The sequence below is a fragment of the Fringilla coelebs genome, assembly GCF_963513975.1.
Source record: "Fringilla coelebs genome assembly, chromosome: 6".
NCBI lineage: Eukaryota > Metazoa > Chordata > Aves > Passeriformes > Fringillidae > Fringilla > Fringilla coelebs.
Genome location: NC_140034.1, coordinates 29,710,211 through 29,736,399, shown reverse-complemented (window position 1 = coordinate 29,736,399; position 26,189 = coordinate 29,710,211). Strand labels below are relative to the sequence as shown.

Below are 26,189 nucleotides of genomic sequence, written 5' to 3'. Positions count from 1 at the left end.
GTTTCCTATCAAATACCTAATCTCTATTGCTCTCAAAGAATGCTTTATAATAAAATAATTTCTCCTTCATTGTTAACCAAGATTTGAGTAATAATCCCTTTAGACTGGATGGATTAAATTAATTTTTTTAAAATTATCTATTTCTTTCTCTTTATCTGGTATAGTTTCTAACTAGATTTTACATGGCCACTGTGATGGTCTCACTCCATTGTTCTGTAGGATCTGCTAGGGCTGAGAGGAGGATTAGAATGATTAGAAATACCACATGCCCTCATTCATTTACAGCTAACAAGCAATGTAATTTATTTGCATTTTCCTCAATTTTGGGAGGTCAGTTACAAATATATAGCAATTGGATACCATGTTTTCTACTGTTTCTACAAAACACTTGGCTTTAAATTGGGGGGAAAAAAGTTTCTAAAATAATTGTTTTCAGGCCATGTAAAGTATATATATATATATTTATGTTATATTTCAATAAAATAGAATGTGTTCTTTGCTTATGCTGATGTGTAGAAAAAAATGAAGTGCACAAAGCATATGTAGCATGTTTTTTCACATCAGAATTATTTTCTTAAAGAAAATATATTATTTAAATAATAGATAAAACTGTTTCCCAAATAGTCAACATTGATGACCTGTCATGCCTGCAGCAAGATAAGCTTGTCTTTTGTATTCTACAGCCTTAAAAAAACTTAAAATGCACTGGTTAGTGCACAAAGAGTGCTTTGTGGGCTATTCATTGGAAGAGCGAATACCATAAATACTTGTAGATAGCAATTAGATAGAAAATCACTCCGAGTTATTTTTCCTTTTTAATTTTTTGGCTACAGGTAAAAGAAAGATCTTATCAGAGTCAATTTCTCACCTGCCTCAGGCAGACGTAATTAGATGTAAGCAAATTTAATGGAGCTTTTGTGCTCTGGGGCCATTCTGTAATGCTTTAATAATTGCATGCCTTATTAAAGTGGATTTAAGGTATGAAGGCTGTTTAACATATCAAGTGGCAAAGAAGATAAGATACAGTTTAACTTTTTGCCTTTTAGATTAATAATCAAAGCTAAACTGCAATGAAAATATTTCAAATAACAGATTTAAGAGTCTGAAGGGTAATGCATTAGGTGATACATTGTACAGTTGTTAATGCAAGAAGCAAATCTGTAACCTGAGCTTGACATTCATCGGCGCTGGCATACTTGTACACCCGCCTTGTCCTGTTTTCCATTAACTCAGTGCCGGTATTGACGAGGTAAAAGCCTGTCGTTTTATGGAGAAAACACATAATTATGCAAGTAAATGAGCATTAGTTTAGTACATTTCCCTAAATCCACCATTACAAATTAATACCATAAACCTTGCCAGTGGCAAGAGTTTTCTATCTCAGAGTAGTGTAGTTTTCCAGATGGGATGCCAATTGCTCTCACTTATATGCAAAAAAAGTATTGTTAGCAACCTTTTTCACATGCCTTCTGTTGATCTATAAGTAGATCAGCTTTCTTTCCTTTAGAGTGTATTTCAAAAGCTTTAATGATGAGAGAAAAACATTCCATGATCTAGCAGCAAACCTGAGCACTATATATATGTATAAAAGCTACTTCTGAATATTTATCTTCAGTGCCATTTTCTTGCTGCTAAAGATGCCTGTATGATACATCATACTTTTATCTTTGAAATATACCCCTCTTGAGTGGAAATCCAGAAATTCAGAAATGGGTTACTCAGTATCAGCTAAAATTGAAGCTATTACTGATTGTTTCTAATATGTGTGCACCTGAAATTCCAGTTATAGCCATTTTTCATGTGACACAGTGTAATATAGCACTGTGTAATAGAACAATTGTTTAACTATTGTAATGCAATAAGAAGACGCATTTTTGATCTCCTTCCTTTTGGTTGTGTCTTCCAGATTAATTAATACTAATTAACTTGCAGAGTATGCATATAGCAGATTCAACTTTAAATCTTGATGACTTTATATACTGGTCTTAACTGTGTCTCATTCTAAAGCAAATTGTTTCCACTGCAGTACAAGGTGTAATACAAATTTGGAAGTGAGGGAAAGAGGAGGGTTACATTTGGAAGGATGTTTGAGTTTCTTACAATATGATCCTTAGTAAAATTTGATGTTCAAGTTTATTTACTTTCAGTTTACCTATATAGTTATCTATACCTAAATCTTGTTAAGTATTAACACTAGAACTTAAGCACCTCTGTACTTTTTAAGATATGGCAGACTTCATTTCTCATATATATGAGAATGTACTTGAAGTTGGTTTTATGTCATGTAGTTAAAGTAGGTTTTCCCACAATGTTTCTAGATTTTCTTGATGTTTCAAAAGTAGCATTTATACTAAGTTTTCTAAAGGCACATTGTTGCCTTGAGAATGCACAGTTGTGTGGAATTGCTTCTTCAATGTTTCAGTCAAAATCAGAATATAAACTCAAATTCCTATCTTTTAGGGGATTAATATGCATTTCTTTGCTTTATACATTGCAGCTTCTTCCCAGTTTGGTTATAGTAAACTAATCCTTAATTATTTAATTTCATACCTGAAAAAATTCTGTGGTTAGGTAATTGAAACATATATTTGAAAAAGATAAACTCTGATTAAATTATTAAATTATGTTTCTAAGTTCTAGCTGCTCTTTGGACCACAGGAAAGAAATTATAATATAGTGCTGTTCAACTCTTGAACAATAATAAAAGCTGAAACTGAAACAGGGCTGATCAGTCTGCATATGAAGTGGAGCTCTTTTATTTCATGACTATGTTCTTTACTTGTAGGTCCATCTGCTATGAGTGCCTGTAGGCATTCTACTTCCCCAGCCATGAGTAGAGTTGAAATCACAGGGTCTGTGGAAACCTAATTTTTAAAGTGATATGAGCCTTAGTTACTTATGCAGGCTATTTCCCAATGGAGTAATGAGTACTTAGGGAGCCAGGGCCATCTCCTGTCTGTCAGGAAATCCAAAGTTCCTTCACTAAAACAAGCTGTCTGTAGTAAGTATATTTAACATGAACCTCCTTTGGTGTGAGAAGGTATTGATGCTTGCTTCCCATGCTCTAGAAAATAGGTATACTACTGTTATTTATGGGATCCACTGTCCTGATAGTTGAGGGATGTGTATGTTTTTGTATATGACTTTTTAATTGAAAAGGAGAGAATATTGCTTCTTTTTATAATGAATCTATTATTTAAACTCAGTCACCTAGGTGTCTATGTTAACTGTTTATTTGTATGCCTCTAGTGTACAGAAGTGAAATCCTGACTGACTGAAATTGATAGCCATACTCCCATTAGTTTTCACTGAGGTAAAATTTACATGTAAAGACCTACATTAAAAGAGACCTAGTGCCACACAGTTCCTGGTTAAGCTCTGAAGGCTGTAATTTAGCATAGAGATAAACTGATCTAATAGTTGCTGCCAAAAGGTCAATCTTTCCATCCCACTTCTAGCTGACTCTTCCAAACCACAAGTCTGTGCTTGCTTCTGCCCTTGTAAAGGCTCCAGTGTTTTTGTGGCTGCATATAGGTGATCAGCAGGATCTGCTTTTTTGTGGGTGCAAGGAACCTCCTCTGTAGGAACCACGACTGCATGGAGGGCAGAGCTCTCTCTTTGAATAGAAAGATTATTACTAACCTTTCTGCAAGTTGGCTGCAATGGCAGATCATATTCTGAAGTAAAATTGTTGGTTGTGAGTTTTGTCTGAGCACATCGTCTGTGTAATGGAGAGGAACAGTGTTCTTTGAAAATGAGTTTTTATTACTGAGCAATTTTAAAGTAATTTTGAGGAAACTGAAGGATCTTGTCATCACAGGGGAAGACACTTGCTTCCTCCAAATATTTTTTAAAAATTCTCAGACCATTCACAAACATAACATAGAAGGAATTTAATAATGTTATTAAATCAATATGAGATATAATTTGCTTTCTTATATATTGTACAGTAAGGATTGTTTACTTGCTTATTGCTAAGTTAATTAAACATTTACATTATTCTTAGTCAATTCAGTTAATTTACAGGTGATCACTCCATTGCTTTCTTCCTTGTACAGCTACCAGACAGTAGAGCTGTAGTAGAATCTATGACTGTCTTCACAACATTTGCTCTTGAGAACATTCTGTTTTATTAATGTGAAAAACACATTAAGGTTGGAAAAGAACTCTGAGGTCATCAAGTCCCACCTTCAAGCACTGTAACCACTTAATCATATCGCCAAGTGCCACATCTACTTTTAAACACTTAACTTGTTTTCTGAACACTTATTCTGTTTATCATAATTTGAAGTAAAAGATAAAATGACTGATAATATTTTTCAAGTCCTGTCAAATTTTAATGTGTATCTATTCTGGTAGTAATAATGTATTCTAAAACTAGCCTTAAACTTTTATAAGAAAAATTATCCTTGTGCAATGTTGAAGTATTATCTTGCTTACACATATGATCACTTCTGATTAATTTTAGTTTTAATGTTTTTTCAGATTATAAATTTGATAAATTACCTATAATGTACTTTGGGAAAGATGTTCCTATTAGCCTTTTCCCCCTTTGAAAAAAGCTAGCATATGATGTTGTGACTGAATTTTCAGACAAATCTTCTGAAACTTAGTTGGCTCTTTAGAGTTTAAGTGCATTTGACACTTTTTCTCTAGGCTTGTTCCCTATATATTTGTCTACCATCCCATTTATCTCCATAATTTGTGTTATTTATGATAAAAAATTAAAAAGAGACCACACCTGTTTATTCACTAGACATTACATAAAAAGACTTGGGAACACTTATAAAAACAGAGCCATTTTATCTCAAGCCATTTCTTTTCCTGGCAGAAATGTTTCACACAGGAAAAAATCAGTACAAATAAATGGAAATTGTATGCAAGACTGAAAGTCAAAAAAAAATTGGCTTGGGATTTAAGATGTGATGCAAAAGAAATGAGGAAGAGAAAAGAGAACTAGTAATGGACTTAAACAAAAAGTTTGATTCATAGTTGAATAGTTGAAAGTTAAGGAAAATAAGATGAGAAAATAATCTTTGCATTTAGAGTGGTACTTGCCTTGATGCTTGTATATGAATGACATATACTTTGTTGCCAGTGTAAGATGAGGTTTCAGAAAGAGATTTTAGTGCATATATTAAGTATAAAGAAATGTTTGAAAATAAATTGTATTACAGAAAAGGAAGAAATGAGATTTAGCATAAGTCAGTTTAGAAACAAATTAGAGAGAAATAAGATTCCCTCTTCTCTAACTCTGAGCCTATACACTGGAAAATGGGAGGGATGTTGTTGTCATAAAAGATAACAGGAGTTAGAGGGAAGAGTAAGGGACAGTGCCTGAAAACAGAAAAGTTGTTGAAAGCTGATATTATTGTTGAGTGCTGTTAAGGAGATGCCACAGAGAGACAAAGTAGGAGAGAGATGGCTTAAAAGTGGAAAGATCACTCTGCATTTTGGGGAGATCACATAATCTAAAGGAAATTTAAATGGAAGCAGCAGGCTAAGAGCGCACTATTAGGCATTTAAAGTGAACCAGGAAAGGAAGCATGGGCTATAGTGAAAAAGAAGAATAGTCAGAACTTGGAGCTGAAAAATAGTGGAAGAGAGCTTAGTAAGAGATGTCAAAAGCAGAAATAATCTCAACAATATGAAAATCAAGACGTACAAGTGGTATATTTTTAATACTAGAATATATACTTGCTGCTCTTTATTGTTTGATACAATTAAAGTTCTAGATGCCCAAATACTTTACAGACTTACGTGCTGAAACAGAACATAAACTCAACGCTTTAAAGACATATCTGTGTAGTTAGAACCATAGATGTTTGCTTTTCAGGTCACTATGAGTTGAAGTTTTGCAGGACTTCTTGTCCTAGTCTGATCCTTTATTTCTGCTCTGGCCTTTCACCCTTTTGCAGCAGATCTATTGATCTTTGCTGTCAGAAACCTCTGTTGATCCACTTGGGGATTGTGACTTTTTAAAAAGTTAATAACTTGTCTGCATGGGGTTGTATTTAATGAAAATGACACAAATTTTTCTAGTTGCACCACACCTCTTTCTCTTCCACAGAATGAAATTTCAATTATTTTCCACAAAGCTTACTAGAATTAGAACTGTTCAAAGAATGAAATACCAGAATTCTATAATAGGGAAAAAATACACATATCTTTTTATTAAGACATATTTGTATTCATGTGATGCTAGATCAGTTGAACAATTTGAATTAAATAGATTAATAAGCAAACAATGCTCTTAAGATATTCTGCGCAAAAAAATTGTATCAGGAAAGGCATATATATGTGCCTATATGAACCAAAACTTTAATAGCTTTGTATTTAAGTTTTTTAGGCCCATTAAAAGTCCTGAGAAGAATTTGACTCAGTCACTACTTTAAATGAGATTAACCACTTGCTGCATTTGATGAAAAGTAGTTTAATGCTATTTTTCAGCAATTATACAATTCTTCCACAATCTCTTTTAAACTACCAACATTTTGGAGAAGAACCTTCTGAAATTCTGCAAGGGCAAATGCAGCGTCCTGTACCTGGAGAGGAATAATTCCATGCACCAGCACAGGCTGGGCTGATCTGCTGGGAAGCAGCTCTGTGGAGAAGGACCTGGGGGTCCTGGCGAACACCGAGCTGTCCGTGAGCCAGCAGTGTGTCCTTGTGGGCAAGGAGGCCAATGGGATCCTGGGCTGCATTTGGAAGAGCATTGGCAGCAGGTTGAGGGAGGGGATCCTGTCCTGCTCAGCCCTGGTAAGGCCTGACCTGGGGTGCTGTGTCCAGTTCTGGGCTCTTCAGGACAAGAGAGACAGCGAGCTCCTGGAGTGGTCGAGTGGAGGGTGACAAAGGTGATTAAGGGTGTGGAATATCTCTGAGGAAAGGCTGAGAAAAGAAGAGATGAGTGAGATGACTAACTCATCTCAGTATACATTTCTGAAGTGGGGGAAGAGAGAGAATGGATCCAGCCTCTCCTCAGTAGTACTGAGCAACAGGACAGGAGACAATGTGCCTAAACTGAGTCACAGAAAGTTCCACATGAGCTTGAGGAAGAACTTCTTTACTGCATGAGTGACCAAGCACTGGAACAGGTTGTCCAGAGAGGCAGTGGAGTCTCTCTCACTGGAGATATTCAAGAGCTGCCTGGCCACAATCCTGTGCCACGTGCTCAAGGATGACCCTGCTTGAGCAGGGAGGTTGGGGCAAGATGGCCCACTGTGGTCCCTTCCAACCTGACCCATCCTGTGATGCTGGGATTTTGTAAAAGAATCTGATTGGAAATATTGCCTTGTTATCTGATAAAACAGTAAAAATTTCTTCAAAGATTTTTTGAGGATTCTGTTCTTGAAATGACAGAGCTAAATTGCTTTGAATCCTAGATATAACTAGAACACAAACATCTTTGATGTTTAAAAAAAACCACAAGAGATTGTAGACAATATTGCTTCGATAAAAAGTTTTAGGTCCTTTTACCTCTCAGAATTCTAAAATTTTATGACATCAGACTAACCTAGTTTAGAACATACTTGAAGAATGTTCAAGAAGGAAGATAAACTGAGATCACAGTTAAACTGCACTGGGAACATATGCTAGAACCACTTTGGGATTAATGTCTTTTAACTTTATCACTTAGTATTACTTAGCTTGAGAAGAGTTACTATACCAAGTATGTCTACAGGTTCCATCCCCTTACAAATCCCACACTGGATAAATTATCACATACCAGAAAAAAAGGAGAAAGAAAAAAAAAAGAAAGAATAAAAAGGGCCAGGGAAAAAGAGAAGTAGATGCATAATGAAGTCACATGAATTTTCCTCTTTCATAAAATAAATTAGAAGTATATTAATCTCAAATCTTTTAGAGGTGCAGTAATACCAATGATTTATTGTAATTTTCATTATTTTTATACAAAAATTAAGCAGTTTTTACAATTTTTTTTTATAAGGAAATCCAAGGAATCCATCCAGTTCACCATTGTTAACACAGTCTTTCATGTGTGAAAGTTTTGAGGAAGTTAAGAATGAACCTGTCAAATTATGCTATCAGATAAAAAGTTCACTTCCCAGCTCTTCAGAGAAATGAAAGCTAAATATGACAACAGGAATAATTTACCTCAAGGCAACTTAAGGTATAGATTTAGAGTTCAAGAATATCTGTGTGGCATGTGCATTTCTAGTTGGTGAAGGTTATAACACATTCCTGCACTCCTACCTAGTAATTCTGTGTTACCAGCTAATGCTGTTGTGTACAAGCTTTTCCTGTGTTAGTAGAAACATTCTCCTGTGTTCTGTACCGTGTAAAGAATAGTGCCTGACTCTCCTTTCAAAAATCACTGATTTTTTATTGCTAACTTAGAAAAAAAAAAAAAGACACAGTTAAAATAGAGTTTAAATAGCGTTTACCTTCAAAAATAGTCCTATTTTCTCTGTTCCAGTTCTAAGATGGGGGTTGCTTTATCTTTTATACTCTTTTGCTTTCTATATGTATTTCTTTACCTTACAGGTCCTGTGATCTTATTGTTAACCCTGTTTTCTTTATGATAAAGAGATTGAGAAGAAACTAGTTTTGATTCCAGAAAACCAAAGTCTTTCATTGCCTCTTTTCTCATTCAAAATTCTAAATAATTCTACTCTTGGTGAGCAGCTGATTAGGATGTCTCCAGAAACTTTTTTGAAGATTATACAGCCCTACATCATCAGAAGCTAAGTCTTAGTCCCTTACATTCATAGTGATGGCAGTTACTACTCTTCTCCATATTACTTCTCAAGAAGTCAGGGAATAAAAGGGAACTTCATGTTCCTGTACCTTTAAAATAGGTGGGTTTTTTTTCTCCAAAAGCCTATCCTAATCCTATGAATATGATATTTCAAGAAGAATATGATAATATCAATTTTGGAGATTTGTTTTTACCTTATTTTATGGAAGAATTCACTGATAACAAGTTTAAAGTTTTGAATTGTAGGGTTGATTATAGAGGAAAGGCTGGAGTTTTTTCCCCCCTATATGATCCATAGATAATGGTTAACTCATACTTTATTGATGTATGTGTGGTAGTGATTCTTTTACAATGTGTTCACATATTATGGGTTAGAGTTTGGTTCAATGTAGCTTTCAGAAGACCTTTATATACCAACATTTTTTGAAACCAGTAATTATGATTTATTTTTATTTATTTGAAATTTTACTAAGAAGTGAAAATGGAATTTTTAATTTAAAAGACTTTCTCAAAAATCCAGACGATTTTAAAATTCTGAACATATATAAAACATGTTCTTGTTTGTCAGATAAGGCTTTAGAATGTGGACTTTTTAGCTGAATGTAATGCCATGAAAATATAACTTGGATTTCTAATGGTCTTGATAAATGCAAGTAATATCAGGTAGTTGCCCCTCAGGTGAGGGCCTCATGCTCCATTAATGCATATGTACAAAGTGAACTATTTAAAATATGGTTCGTTTGCAACAGTTGTGAAATGCCTTTTAGTAATGTTCTTTTTTTAACCACAGAACAAAGCCATGAATTTTTGTCCCAATCTTTTGACATTGCTGCAGTTCTCTACACTTGTCTTGTGGCTGTGATAAGAGCATTCTGCAACCACTGTTGATATCTGTAGGAAGGAGTTCTGCTCCTGTCAGTGGATTTATCAGAAATTACAGATGGAGTAGCAATTACTTTGAAGTGATTATACCATTTGTGCTATTGCTTACTGATTTTACAGTCAAACTAGACTACAAAACTGGAATTGAAAGCATAATTATTTTTACTGAACACTGTCAAAAACAGCATTATCAGATTTTTGAGATGTTTTTGTTATCATATATTAGTCTATCTCAAAGAAATAGAGTCCCACTTGCTCTCTTGGCAGCACATAATAATTTGATGGATGTAGTTCAGTTGGGGAGTTAAAAATGCATTGAAAATAATGGGCCATAACATTCTAGGGTTAACATTTATTCATAGATGATGCAATTAAATAAAACAGGCATTAACTTCAAGGTCAGTCAGGGAAGTAATAAAAGTGAATATTTTAATTGAATTCTAATTGCCCCCCATTGATACATGTGAGTTAAATAAAATAGATGTCAGTCCTGCAAATTATAGTTCCCTTCCTAATTAATATTTTAATTCTACATAGAGTCATCCAGGCCCTGGACCTTGTTGTTGGTTTATCCATCCATTCGGCTTCCTTCACATCTAGTTCCATTGAAGATAAATTTGGAGGATGTGGTACTAAGAATTTACAACACATTGTTGTTCTTGTTAGTCTAAGCCATTTTAAGAATCTGAATCAATAAAGAAAAGTATCAAACAGAAGTATAGATTTTTAAAAGCTGTTTTGTAGGTATAGTTCCAAATGCTTTATTATACTAATTCTAGCAACAGACATACAGCTTCATCTATGCATGCATAGCAGTAGAGATTGGAGATGTGGATTACTGGTTCTGAAAATTGAAAATTATGTTGCTTCCTGATGCCTTTACCAGACAGTCTCTATTTACTCACAATATAAACCTATTGGAAGCTAAAAGAAGTACTGTGTTTCAAAATAAATGCAAGCTGTCCAAAAATAGAATTCTGCTGAGATACTGGAAGGCTGCATTGCACTTCACAGATTTTCATGTAGGTGTGGGATATCACTAAAGAGTTTACCCATAGTGTATACATAGGCAATTTATTTGTCTTTCATAAACTATTTGTATCATAGTTTCTTTTAAATTATTGGTTTGCATTCATTACTGGACAGAAGATATGTCCATATTACCAAAGAGAACCTTATGAAAGAAATAATATGTCAGTGTGTCTGGTTCTGACAACTTCTTCCCTTCTGATATATTTGTCATGTATCCCTTGGTTTAAATTTAGAGGAAATCAATCTGTTTTTATCAAGGAGAAAGAGGTTGTTTATCTTAGCAAAGTAATTATATTAAAAGAAGAATGTTAATATAAATGTGCGAAATGATACTATAATGCAGTACTCTTTCATTTACGTCGAGAGAAATTGCTTGTTTGGCCTAATACCTATCTCATTATAATCAAGGACAAAATGCTAACCTGATGCAAGTTGGAAGAGATCACCAGAACTGTTTGAACTATTGAAATTGAATTAATATATTTCAAAACTGTTTCCACAAGAATAAATTATCATCACATATCTAACACATACATTTTTAGTCTGTTATAAAAAAAGCAATAAACCAATACAAAAAAGGAGTAGAGGGTGGAAAAAAACTCAGTCTTTTTAAACTTTAATTATTAAGCAGTTTTAAAAGCATTCCCCTACATCGGAAGGGAATTTTTAATGTGCTTTAATGAAATATTTAACAACTTTCTTAGTGTTTTTAAATCTTATTCACTCTAACTTGTTTTAGTTTCACAGGAATTTAAATATACCAAGATCACAATTGTAAAAATTAAGAGACATACTAGGTATTTTAACTCAGCAATGACTTTATATAATAGTGTCCTGTACATTTATGTAACAACTTTCATCAACAATCTAAAGTGCTTTGCAAGGTACATATTTTAGAAATTGCTTCTGAATGGAGTAATTTTGGGGGCAGCTCTGTAATGATACCTATTACTGTATGAAGGAGTAGAGTAGGAAAAAATAGACAAGTATTGTATCAGTACAAAAAGGAGCCCAAACCACAGGAACTTAAGATTAGTAAAAAATGGGAAAACTGAAAATTTCACAGTGTTCCTTCAATTTCAGGAATTATAATTTTGTTTTTTCTCATTTGCTTCATGTGGTAAGACCTTTTGACCACTTTGTATCAAATCCGACTAGCATATTTATTTGGTTGAAGATGTCAGCTTTTGAAGCAGTTATTCCTGGATTATTTTATCCCACTGCTCATTTTTGCCAGTTACTTGGTTTATCCTGAGAAGTAACCATTAAATGCCATTAGCTGGCCAAAATTAAAAAGTCAAGAAGCTGAAACAGGAACACAGAGGAGCAAGTTAGAGCAGCTATCAAATGTTAATAGGACTTTCTTTTTTACAAAGAAAAATAAATTAAAATGTAGACATCATACAGAGTATTTTGTGATGGATCTAAAGGTACAACATTCAATACGTTCTGTACGTCTGAGTTTTCTTTATATCTCCATCCTTTTTAATCTTACATTTTATATTTGTATAAAACACACTAAGAATGGGATTTGGCAAAAGAACTTTTCATTATGAGCCTTCCAGTTGCAGGAAGCATAAAAAGAATTAAATTGTATTTTAATTCCATAGGTGTCTACAAATGTAATTTCTTAAAGAGGTACTATCCTTGTAGTATTTTTATTACTGTGGACCTGTGTGTTTACTTCACTGGCTAGTGAAATTTCTAAGGGAGGGATACAATAGGGATTCCACTTGACGTGTAGTGAAATGGTAACTAGCTTTATTTTTCCTTAAACCTGGAAAATATTTGCCCAAAGATTAGGGAAAATTCTGACTCAGTGTATTTTCTTAAGCGAGTAATTATTTTAGATAATGTGGCATTTCATAGTATATTAAAGAAAAAAAAAAAGCAAACATTTCTTGATGTCATAAGAGTACTTAATAAAAATTTTTGGGGTTTTTTGCAGGTTTAGATCCAGATAAGCACCTAGGAAAAACTCTAGGTGAAATGGAGCCTGTTCTTCTGGAGGTGAGTATAGCTTAAAGGATATTCATATAGTTCAACTTGCATTTAAAAAGTAACACAGGTAGAAATTCAGTAAAATTAACTTAATAAAAATTACTTACTTTCATAAATTGTTAACCCAAAGCTTTGCTTTGTGCACAGAATATAAGCCTTTGCTAAGCACTTTTCATATCAAAAAACATTTCTTGACATGGTTCACAAATGATGTCACCATCTTTAAAAACAAAATAGAGGCATGAAATCTCAATATTGCAGGAACACTAACTGGTATATCAACATGATACAGCTAAGTAATTGTATGTTAGAGACTTTCACAGCAGGAAACATTAGTGGCAAAATCATAGGTGATACAAAACTTCCCCAAAGGTTCTTATTTGCAGGTTTCCTACCATTTATACCATCAGACTCCATACAGTGGGGCCTTTAAAAATGGAATAAGAGGTGTGTTCTTGAGGATGTATTTGATTCTGTGTAAAGGACTGTGTGTCCTCATACCAGGATAATGCTTGTTGGCAGAGCTATTAGATTTATTGAAAGAAAAATCATTCAACTAGGGAAAACAAAAAAGACCAGATTTTGTACTTGAGGTTTCTTCAAGTTTGATGTAGAAGCATCAAACATCCAGCTAAGTAAATTTTATGAATAACATTTCTGAAATTATGTTTTTATGTATTGTCTGTGACAATGCCAATTTACCACAATTCCTTTTCCTTGAGCCTGTTAGATACCCACAATGATTGCATGACTCTTAAAAGGGTCTTGATGGAGCTTTCAGTGTAGGCTGTCAGAATGTCCACAAAGTGCTGTCCTAAAAATACTTTTCATTGTTAATCTGGGTAGTTAATGGTCAGCCTGGCTTCACAAGTAGTTTGTTTTGAAACACTTAAGGGTACAACAAACTTTCAGAAGAGAAAGAAAAAGTAACCAGAACTTTTAAAATCTCTTTTGCTATTGAAAAATAGAGGAGTTACATAGCAATTATATCTTGTGTTTAACTCCATTTCTCTAATTATTTCCATGGAGAGGAGAAGATAGGTAATTGCTACTTGGGAAAGCTGGAAAGGAATAATTGAGGTCCATAACATTCAAATGACCTTACCTGAAGAGATGGTGTTGGTCTGTTCTTAACTTGAGATTTGTTACTTCACACCTGAGAATCTGCCCAGAATCTTCCCCTCCTCCTCCCTGGTCCTCTGCTATGTAAACCAGTTGGTATACAATCCCATTCATTATCTTTTTTTGGAAGTCTTGTTTCACTTATTTCTTAAAATCATCTCAACATTCTGCATTCACAGAAATCTTCTGTAATCAAAATTCAGGTTGCAGCCTCAGTGGGGTTGCTTCATTTGGATAACTGTTCACCTCAGTTGAATCAGTCTTGATTTCTTTAAAACTGTCACAGCAAGTATTGCAATTTTAATTGTGCTAATAAGAAGTATTCTTCTGCATTTGATTTCACCGTCATTCATTTTCAAAAGAAAATAATTAACTATGAAATCCAAAAGTACCTGGTATTTTTTGTGAATTGCATATATTCGTCATCATGTTTGATATCTTAATTAGAGTGATTCTTACTCGGTTTCACTGAAATTATTACTGTCATAGTTTAACACTTCTCAAAACCCACATTTGATGATTTTATCTTTTGTTGATATAGCAATAAACAAAGCAATGACTGCCTAAAATGTACAAATTGGGCATTCTGACGCTGCTTGCAATGCTTGTCAGGCCATTGTAGGGAAGACTGCACAACTGATTATTTGTTCATTTGGCTGTTGCTTGTGCATACATATGCTATGAAAGTCAAAGCCATTACAAATACTTCAAACTTCTTTTGGAGTTTGAAGTATACTTGCATTACTTGCAATTAGTTATGTTTGACTTGTAAATTTGCAGTTTACTGGCTCATCTGCACTAGAAGGCAGATTTAACAATCACAGAACTTAGAGTCCATGCTGTTCTATTATTATTAAGTAGCATCCAGTTTGCAAACCCAAATAGTCGGTCTTCAAATAATGTTAATATTCTAAATTATTAACAGGCAAAATTCTCATGCCATTGATGACATTTAAAAAATATTGCTGACTTTGTTAAATGAACGTTAAGGATCTGTTCTATGAGCTGCTAAATATCTTTTGGTCCTGTTGACATTTGTGAGAACTGAAAACCCTTTAGCACCTTGTATAATTGGTGTCAAGAATGATGTTGAAGCCAGTGACATTGAAAATGAGAATTTCTCACAACAAAGATAGGAAATAGTCTTACATCTTCTGAGTATTCAATGTTAATTGCCAGTATTCTAGACACTGTTTACAAGCAGAGCTACCAATTTTGAAAGTGATTTGTAAACAGTCACTCCGTGTATTTGCTGTGTAAAGGTTACAGTTAGAAAGATCTTTTATGGTTTGCTCTCTTTCAATTTTTTAATCAGTTTCTTTAGGGTTTTTTGGGGATTTTTTCAAATAAAAGGTTTTGACTAACTGTTTTGTAGGTTGTCCATTCTTGTTGCATCAACATTAATTATTCCTGATGTATTTGTCCTATAGAAACCTTGTTGCCATTGTTGACAGATGGAGTTCTCTTTTATGTCAGGAGTGTAATTTTTTAATGAGCACTTGATTAAAGGTTCTCTTTTGCTCCTTTTCTTTGATAGAAAATGTGAAAGGGAAAATTAAAAATAACTCTCATAACAAGACACTGAAAAAATGTTTCAAACATGCTGCAAAAGAGATTTTGATTTTATAGCACCAGACAACTAAATATTCACATAGAACATTACTAAGGTATTGGTTTCTCGGAGCATTTTCCTTTTCTGCGAAATAATGGCTGAAGATGATTCAGGCCTTTGGTTTAGGTTAACTGAAGTTATCAGCACTCTTTGAAGTTTTTAAGTACGAAGCTTTGAAAGAGAACTGTAAAGTAACATGAACTACATTCAGTTTCAACAGTAAAAATACAGAATCATTTGAATATATGTAATAGACTTGCTACACAAATATTCTAGTAACCATATAAAAATATAATTTATGATGTATAAATATCCCAGTCTTATTTGCCTCAAAAGAAACAGCAGATTTGGAATTATCTTCTAGCCTCCAGACAGACTTTTTCTAGCCCTCTGATGTTCTGGAGAACTGTATTTCTACTTTGACTGCAGAAGCATCATAGATGGGCTTTCTAAGGAAAGGCATAAAGGGGTTAAATAAATATTCCCAAAAGTAACGTTGGTGTTTGCAATGGAGTTAAGGACTGCAGTTCAAGTTCTTATGAGTCACTTAAAGCAGAATGTTAGTGCTTGTTTAATGTTAAAAAAACCTGGACAGGGCTTGGCTTGAATCACTGCAGTGGCACATTATAAGGTGATATAATCTGCTGCTGGGAGAAATTTCTGCTGCAGACAGAGAGGGTGTCCCCGTGCTCAGATCTGGTGCTTGATTACTATCTATCAATACAGTACATTGAAACAGCAGTACAGTGAGCTACTGAGAAGTTATGCACTCCTTACTCCAGCAAAAGAACTTCGGTTCATGCTCCACAGCTGCACATTTGTAAAGCAGGAATTAATAAAAATAGTCATGTCTCATATTTTGAATGCTTCAAAAATACCTAGTTATGTGTTTGAGTGAGATATCCAGAGCTTCAGGAGTATTCATAAATACATGTTGATTTAGAAAGTATAGTAAGTACAATTTATAAAAGAAATAACATGTTTCTCTTTAGATCTTACTTTAGCTTTTTGCTTTTGGCTTAGAAAATTCTCATTTTTTGTTAGTTTTTTTAAAGAATATTTACCTAAACATAGAATACAGATTCTGAATCTGTTGTCAAAAAATGTGTTCATTGTATACTTCTGTGTGAAGTGCTACTCCTTGTGTTGAATCACAGTAAAAGTTTCTCCTCCAAGTGAAATAGACATGCTAAAGACAAGTGTGGGAGTCTGAACAAGCTCTCATGGCCACTGAGAAAGAGGAACCAGGAATCAATTTGTTTATCTCAATATTACAATGCCTGTTCTACTTAAAATGTAACACATCGGTAATTTTTAATCACTGTAATAGGCATACAAAGAAATCAAGACCTGACTATATGATGATTGGGTTTTTTCAGCCTTGTAATGTGTAATCTTTTAGAAGGTACATGTTGTAGGTAAAACCCAGCTAGCAACTAGTAGGTACTGGCTTTGATATTTTCAGCAAAATACATTTAATAAACTTCTTTAGTGTAATACCTACATGTTTCAATTTCTCTTTTTTGATAGCTCTCTAAGAAATACGGAGTCCATGTTTGTGGAGAAGGAGGAGAATATGAAACATTCACTCTGGACTGCCCTCTGTTTAAGAAGAAAATAGTTGTGTAAGGAACAGTTTCTTCTGTTTCCTTATATTAAACCAAGAGGAGCATCTTAAAATTTAGTTTGAGACAACTAGAGGTGGTAAGAGGTAACACATGGCATCTGCAGAGGTAAAACATGCTCTTCAAGTTCACAGACACTCATGTTGTTTAACACTGGCAAAGTCCTCTGGAAACCTAAATCAATACCTGACACGATGAGGCGTTCATAGAGGGCTATAAACTTCTTAGACATTTGCACTTTCGTTTACTTGCTGATTATGGCCTGCAGTAAAACTGGTACCTATACACTGACACTTTTATCCTTTCATGAAGTGTGAATTGCCTGTAATATTTATCTTTCATTACAGCTAAATTTGATAAAGTGCCACTTCAGTAGCCTGTGGGTTCCATTAACTGTGTATATGTATGTGTGTAAGTTTAGAAGCTTAGAATGATAACAATAAACACTTTTCTTCAATTACTAGAGGATATTTTAAATACAAACTTTGTATGAATCCATCTCAATTACACTGAATAGTTTTTTCCTATGACATTAATTGCTAAAATCTGTGTAGTGAGCTGTGGAAAATACTTGTGTCTTGTTTCTTATAAGTCTGTTAAGTAGCTAGGCCTGGTTGCTTAAAGTAAAATATTTTGACTGCTGTTCTTTTTCTGAAGCAAGTAAACAGACCAGTAATCGTATACTGGTGATTGATTCTCAGTCATCTCAGTGCAGGTCCAGGTTATGGAGCATATAGACACAACTAATGCATTCATGGTGCAGGTCCATTTGTTCCACTTTTCTGTGAGACTGGGATCTGTCTGTGTAAGGAATAGAGAACCAAGAACTGTTATCTCCATTTCATTGCATGGCATTTGGGAGGAGATCAGCAGACAAAGTGGTTAAAGCATTGGCAGCTAATCTTGGCAGATGTCCATTGAAATGCTGGTTGATTATGCCCTTGGTTTGGTATCAACCAAAGAGCAGTTTAAGTAGGAATATATTATAATATATTCTAAATGTATATCTGGCTATCAAAGACAGATATAAAGATATGAAGACAGTTCAAGTGACTAGGAAAAGCTGAAGCAGAGGTGTTATGCTAAGTTATCTTTATTTCCTCTTGGTGATACTCCAAATAATAACAGTTAAAAATAAAAGCACAAAGAATACATAAAAGAAATATTTAAATTAGTGAGTATTTAATAATAAATATATGCCACAGTGGACTTTTAAACACTTTTTCAATGAGTTTTACTGTATGAAATTCACAAGAAAAATATTTTATAATTTCTTTTTCAAATAAGTTTTTTTTTTTATTTCTACTTTGTATTCTTGCTTTTGCTATACACTGAATTGAAACAGACTTTGTAATCATGTTAACTCTGCTAGTAGAGTTTCCAAATGTTTAGATATACATGGTTCAGGTATGCATCTCTCCTGGTTTCAGCTAGGCCAGGTTTAGATTTTTTGCAATAGTAGCTGGAAGCTGGCCTGGCCAAGGATCCTAATGTTATTTGATAGGACCTCACTCATTGCCAGAGTTGGGGGAAAGGGATTCAGGAACTGTCTCCCCTCTCTCTCTGAAAGAGGAGTGTTTCTCCCAGTTGAAAAAAAACGTGGCAGAGGGGGAGCAATCTGTATTGTTTATTGTAGCAGGGTTCTCAATGAGCATTTTTGAATGTGAATCACTAATGATTGTGTTTTTTTGTTATTAATATTATGCTGTTATTGTTTATTTTTTATCTCACTGCTGCTACCAGTAACTTGTTCTTATCTGAACCCATGATCTTGGCCTTTTGTGCCTCCAACAATTCTCAACTCCATCCCACCACATGGGGAGGGGAAAACAGGGGCAGAGGGCAGTGAAAGAGAGAAGTATGTGGTTTTGGAGAGTCTCGGTGGGGGCACTGAATTTGGGAGTACCATTCCTAAAGCAGGACTAAATCCTGATGCAATTTTTAAAGCTTAAATGGTGTTGTAAGCATTGCAACTTAGAGGTTAAAACCTGTCAGGATTTTCAAGATCCCTAAATTCCTGAACAAGTCCAAAACATCTCCTTAATTAAATGTTTCTGAGGACGACATTAAAGAATACCTTTGTCTTCAAACAGGTATGATGGATTAACCTTGGCTGGCTGCCAGGTTTCCACCAAGCTGCTCTCACTCTTCCTCTTTAGGAAGGCAGGGAGAGAAAACAAGATTAAATGATTTGTAGGTCAAGAAGAGAGCAATGTGATGGCTTACCAATTACTGTAATGGGAAACCACATTGAATTTGGGGAAAATTAATTTAATTTATTGCCAAATTAAATAAATACATTTTTTAAAAAGTGGAATAGTGGGAAGCAAATATACCTTCTCACCTTGTTCTTCCCAGGCTTAACTTCACTTCATCATTCCTGGTACTTTTCTACATCCTCCCCAATGAGCAGTGCAAGGAGGTGGAAAATGAAACTGGTCAGCTCATAACACTGTCTTTGCTGCCTCCTTCTCTTCACACTTTTCCCCTGCATCTGCTTGGGTCTTTTCCATGGCTCCCTTATGAACTGTTACAATGTGTGTCCTGATCAGGCAAGTTCTTCAAGAACTGCTCCAGTGCGTATGCTTTCCATGGGGTTTGGTCCTTCAGGAACAGACTGCTCCTCATGGGTCTTCCATGGGGCTCAGTCCTGTCAGAAAAACTGCTTCTGTGTGGGTGTCTGCACGGACTGCAGTGTGTGTATGTGCTCTGATGTGTCCTTCCTGGCCTGCAGGGGAGCAGCCTGCTTCACCACGGTCTTTTCCACAGGCTATATAGAATCTGTTCTGGCATTTGAAGCACCTCTGCTCACTCCTTCTTCACTGACCTCGGTGTCTGCAGGGCTGTCACTGCCATGTTTTTCTCACTCTTGTTGCGGCATAGTTTTAAAATATGTTATCACTGAGACACTACCAATGTTGCTGATGAGCTCAGCATCCCTTGGTCTCATGTTGTAAAGACCACCTCTAAACACTAACCCCTGCCACCAAAACCTTGCCTAAAAGAAACCTAAAAGAACAGGAGAAAATCTAGTATGCCTTTTATTTATAACACTACTTGCAGGTAGTGTTTTCACTGGTCAATGATTTTTGCCCTCTCAAAATTGGTAAAGATATGTTTCTACAGTATATCCTTGCAAAATAAAAAAATATGCTGGCTCAGGAAAAAGTAAAATACAACCTTGAATGTTACTTTCTGTGGAGAAATGGGAGTCTCTTTAATGTAAGACTGTATGACGACTTTAGCTTCTGAATGTTAAGTTGAATTCTTGCCATTCTTCTCCGTCTTCATTCAAAAATGTACCTCACAAAGGAAGCATGACAGATTGAGTGAAATGTATATTTGAAAATAAACAATATCTAGTAGTGAAAGCAAAATCTTGCAACCAAAATATTGAACTAGAGTCTGATTGGGGTTTATCTGGTTTTTCCAGGTAGTCTATTGTGAGCCAGTAGTCAGCTTTCTTACTCTGTGTTTGAAATGTACCAAGCATTTCCTGTCCTTCTTGTGCTGATATTTAAAGTACAATTAATCAACGTTTCTTGAAATTTTAAAGATCTATTTCTCATCTGTATGAATACCATCTGTATGAATACCATAAAGCCTGTTTGTTCATGACACGCAGAATAGTTTGATCTTTTGGAAAGTAAATTGTCCCATTTGAAATATTTGGGAAATACCATTTTCCTTTAGGCACCTTACTATTAGCTCCGTGTTAGGTTTGTAATTCTAGGTTTGGAGTTAAAGGCGAAATTACAAAATTATAATTGTACTCTCAGTCTTGTTCTAGCTTGATATATTTGTACTGAGAAAGTGTTACAGAGTGTTTTAAAATGATTGGATGCTTTCTAGATCATCAAGAAATCTTGAGAGATCAGATGATTTTGATTTCAAAACAAATAGCTGATTGAGACAGCTTTTCAACTGTTCTTCATTTTTTTTCTGTCTTCTGAAAATTTCCTTAACAAGATTCATTTTTTTCTGTCTTCTGAAAATTTCCTTAACAAGATTCCTGTGTTTCCATTACAATCAAACATGAATCATCCTAGGTAGTCAAGTTCCTACTCAAAATTCAGGTTTTTAGCCTGAAATGGCCTTGTAAAATTTATTGGGGTCTCACCAATAATTATTTTTTATTTCAAATCTCTGCTTTTCCTGTGTTTTGAGTTGGTTGGGGTGTTTTTACTATTTTCCAAGCTAGATATGACATGTCAAGTCCAGGACTTGATTAGGTTTTTTAATTTGAGAATAATTGGATGTAAACAGAACTGTTTTCCACCTATTTTTTTCTAACTATTTCTGTTAGAATTAGAAGGCATCATTTTCAGTTTAACAAAATTATTTTAATCTGAAGAAACTATGTATAAAGTATCTTATGTCTTAAATATAAACAATTTTTATGTCTTAAATATAAACAATTTTTAATCATAAAGAATCTTGATAACTACTCTCAGTAATGACTCTGAGGCCTATTTTATCATTATACTTTAAAAGTTTGCTTGAAGTAGATCTTCTTATGCTGAAGGTATTTATCATTATTTTGTGACGTTTTGTTATTTTTAAATACCAAACCACGTTTTATATAACAGATATTCCTGTTAATTTTACACTTTTGTTGAGGAACTGGGATCTGGCCAAAGCTTCAACTGCTTTGAGTTTGCATTAGTTTTATGTGGTATTACTAAAAATCTATCTATATCATCTCTTTGAACACTATGAAGGTACCAAGGGATCATGATTTCTGTAAAATTATGTGTGTCTTAGCCTTACTTTCAACAACTTTCAGATTTTCTTTTACTGCATCTGAATTTCTCTTATGTTTTCCTTGAGTTTCTCACCTTCTGATGTTTGTTTCTTAGAGCTACCTTTTTCTTAAGTAGTAAAACTGTGCAGATGGATATAACAGATACTGCCTCTTGTGAATCAAAGTGTGACAGATTGTGTCTGTAAAAATGAAAACTAAAATTAACTAATTTGAATCAGCACACAGGAAGTTTAACATTGTTACCAACACATTTGGCATTAAAAAGTTGTGTCTAGTAGTCTTCACTATCAGATGCAAGATGGCTGGATCAATTTCTCAGTATGCAATACTCTATGCTGTTAATACTTCAGAAATTAATCCCTGGAGCATTATCAAAACAATGGACTTTTGAAAAATTTCCTGTTGGTGAAATTTAAAGATTAAAGATGTATTAGTCTCTGGAATCTAAAACACAGTGTAGTTTCTACTTTCATAGACTACAGCTAACTAATTCTCTTAATATTGGTCTGGAAGTGTGGGAAAAAAGTGGAAGATTGGCAAGGAGGGTTGTAAAAACTCTCAAGTGACTTGCAGCTGGGGTGTCAAAAACACATGTATGATAGTAATTGTTTTTGGCCTCATGTGTTGGATGAGTAGAGTATCTGAGTTTAGATAACACAGGCCTGTGATGGACTATGGGGCCCTATTGAACACACTTGAGATTCCTGCCTGGCTGTGGGAAAGATCAAAGCACAGTGGGATATTGCACCTGTGCAATGCAGGCAAGACCCACAGGTTTGGTGATGCTCTAACATGGACCAAGTGTCTGCAGTGCCTGTGTCCCTTCTTTTGTGCCCCTGCCTGAACGCTGCTTCAGGGGCCCCAGGTGGCGTGGTAACAAAAACAAGCTTACTCTTTGCATTTCATCTGTGGTTTTATGGTTGTTGCTGCATTTCCTGTGCCAGCTCACACAGGAAGTATAGTTTATTCCTTCTGAAAATTGAGAGTTCTTGAAGGTAATATATTGTTCAACAATATGATTTTATATAACAAACTGCTTTTTCTTAATTTATATGAAAACATTGATAAGAAATTAATGGATTTTCAATGAGTTACGTTAGATTTTGTGTTATACAGTGACTAAGTGTTGTGTCTATGTACTCTTTGATATAGAGTCTAATGTATATACTATACTATTTAATGATTAAAATTTTGTATTTCAGAGATTCAGCCAAGGTGGTCATGCATTCGGCTGATGCATTTGCACCTGTGGCCTACCTTCATTTTTCAAAACTCCACCTGGAGAAAAAGGCAAGTAGGCTGCAAATGTTCTTTTCCTTTAAAGCTATATGCATGCTTTCTAGCTGTGTTTTGTCACAGTTTGGAGTCAACCGTCATATTCTCATATAGGTGTTACATTCAAATAACAATGTACATACTCAGAACTTGCCCTAGGAATGATCAAACACACTTGTGTCAAGTGAATGAATGGAGGTAGTATCTTTGTGTGGCCTTTTTCATCTTGAAACCTCGAGGTGCTCAGTCAGGGTGGTTCAGTGAAGCGCGTGTGCAACCTGGGTAGAACAGCTGCACTGTAGAACACAGCTGTATTAGGAAACTGTATGAAGAGTATTGATTTGTTGTGAGGTGGCATCACTTTTTAATGTTTCTGTTGTAAATTAGATGATTTTAAAACTTGCTAACCTGGAAATGCTTGAGTTTTGAATGTTCTGGGTTTTGATTTTTTCCCATATGAAAAATACGAATGACTAATGAATGACTTCTAATCATGTGGAGATTATCTTGGTCAAAAATTTTAAAGGAATCATTATTAGTTCGTTGGAATTAATTCTATTAATTTATGAATCTGTAGAAAGAGCAGAACAGGAATAGGAATTCCAGTGGTTTAAATGTTGCAGACTTTCATATGAGCAGAACTAAGGTCAAAACAGACAATATTTGTCATCACTTTTTTATTTTATTATTTTACAGTAAATTTTTTTTTTCTTCTTGAGCCTCTACAAGTATTAGTATTTTGTTGGAGAGAGTGCATCACGATCTTTCTTCTATTGTTGCAGTCATCTTTTTATAGCTCTTCCTATGTCTTTCTGCACTTTGATGATAGAAGTGCAGGAATTGTTACAGAGCATTATTCTATTGGTATTTCAAATTTCATGTCTCTTAAACAACATTTTCTGCATGTCTTTCAATAGATCATGCCTTCCCCTCTTCCCTCTCCTTTTTTTTTTTTTTTAATTTTATTGTTCCAAACAGATAAAACACCTCAGTGTTTTTCTTCCATGATGGCTTCATTTCACCTTGGAAAGTAAATTGTATTTCATCCTGTCAATTTCTAGTTTTGAATTTCTTTCAAAAATAAAACGTTAAATATTTGTGTGGGTGACTGTGAAAAGGATATCAACTGTGTGAAACAAAACCAAATAGGCTGAATAAAATAAAATTTGGGAATGTGGCATGGTGGGGAAGACTGATAATATATTGCTATTTCTTTGGGGGCACTGGCTTTATTGCTCATGGCAAACTTGATGCTAAAATGTACCATACATCACTACAACGTGACAGGCTAGGGAAAATGAAAACCACAAAGCTTTACATAAATCAGAGAAAAAATCATATTAAAATGCATAACATTTGATATAAGAATCAAGATTTTACTTTTATCTGTTCAGTAGCTCTTTTCCCCTTCTTATGCAGATGTTTAAGATTTGGTTACAGCCTCACAGTTTCAGGCAGCGTTGTAGTAAATCGTATTTCCAATCCATTGTAGACAAACCTGTCACACTGCAAGGGGTGAGGTTTGCTGCAGCTTGCCCTAAATTTTGGTACATAAACTAATGTATATTTAAAAGGAAAATAGTCTGATTTTTGCAAAAGCATTAATATCCTTTGGCTATAGATTATTTTATGTCATGGTAAAATAAGCTAAGTTTTTGAGAAGTTATAAATTTGGAGAACCAGTCAGTCTTTCAGACCATAAATGTTAGCATCATTTAACTGCATAATAATAAAGGCATGCCTTCAAGATTGATATGCCTGTAGTATTGTACTTTTGCTCACTATTTGGTGCTTATAAGCATCAGTTAGTATTCAGCACCTAACAGCCAATCTCATCATAAGAAAGTACTGCAGGAAAAAAAACTGCTTCAGAAGGCAAACTAATTTTAGTTAGAGGTTTTCAAGGAATTACTGAAAATTGGGAAAAATAATATACCGTTATGAACTATGTGTAAAAGTAGCCACTTTTGTAAGCACTTTGTAGAAAATATTAATAGACTCCACAGTGAAGTGTAATTCTAATAAGTATTATGACATCAGTTTTGTTATCATTACTGCTGTAAGATAAACATATTTTTAACTGAATTGTATATTAATTTTGTCTTTGCAATTTGCCACAGGTCTTAATTTTGCATTCCTTGAATTTACTTTTAAAATCATTTTGCAGTTATAGCTAGTGCACCTTGGTCTCTGCTGTCTTACCTCCTCTATAATGCATTTTCTTTAGCTAAATCTCTTCATGTTTGACTACAAAGCCTACGTAGAAACTTGGTTTCGATTGTTTCTGGCAGGAAAATGAGCCCTTGTGCCTAGGGGAACATAACATTGTACTCACTGTTCTGGTTTAATATATTTCTGTGCAACTTCAAGATGTTTTTTGCATAATAATTGAAGCTTTTTTTAAACACACCCACTTTTCTTTCATAAATAGTGATGCAGAAAATGCTAAAGAGATAAATACTATATTTTGTTTTTAAAACTATTAAGAATATGGTAAACATTTTTTTTTGGTAGGTATTTTACAAAAAACCATTGAGAATAAAAAAGAATGGTAATAAAACACTAACGCTTAAAATTTGGGAATGCCTCTTTTACCTCAGTGTGAAAAGGTCACCACTATAATATAGATACCTAGTTTCATCAATATTTTACTTTGCCAAGATAGTCACTTCATACACTTAAAACATAGAATGGTTATTTTTGTGGAAGGCAATTTCTAAAGCATATTGTAGAATCTTTGAATTAGGTGTATTGGCTTCAATCTTTGAATTGGGTGTATTGACTCAATAAAAATTAAATTCTGATTATTTTCCATTAGGAAAAATGCAATTGTGAATTTTTTTTTTTTTTAGTTTGTCAGCACGATGAACATGCTTTTACTTTCTCTTAATTTCTTTTACTTTGTTGTGTTGGCTTTGTAAAGATCAGAAAGAGAAATTAAAGCTGTTGGAGCTTCTGCTGATGGGAGCATACTTCTGATGACAGTAGTGAACATACTAGCTGTTGTTCACGCTTTCACATTTGCTCTTTCCTGCATTTAATAATGAATACTTTGTTTCTGAGTTCCAGTGAGTAGGAGCACACACATATCAAACAGTACAACATGGGAAACTGCAGCCCCTTAAGTTTGAATGGGCCAGAATTAGAGGGCATCAC

At 34.4% G+C, this 26,189-nt stretch overlaps 1 protein-coding gene across 1 annotated transcript in view; it reads left to right on the top strand.

Moving 5' to 3' along the window:
• DPH6 (diphthamine biosynthesis 6) overlaps positions 1-26,189 on the top strand; it is a 185,072-nt gene that overhangs the window by 43,701 nt on the left and 115,182 nt on the right. The window contains exons 6-8 of the mRNA XM_084207361.1: positions 12,582-12,643; positions 16,899-16,993; positions 22,961-23,048. Coding sequence (XP_084063487.1) covers positions 12,582-12,643; positions 16,899-16,993; positions 22,961-23,048 — 245 coding nt within the window. The remainder of the gene's footprint in view (positions 1-12,581; positions 12,644-16,898; positions 16,994-22,960; positions 23,049-26,189) is intronic.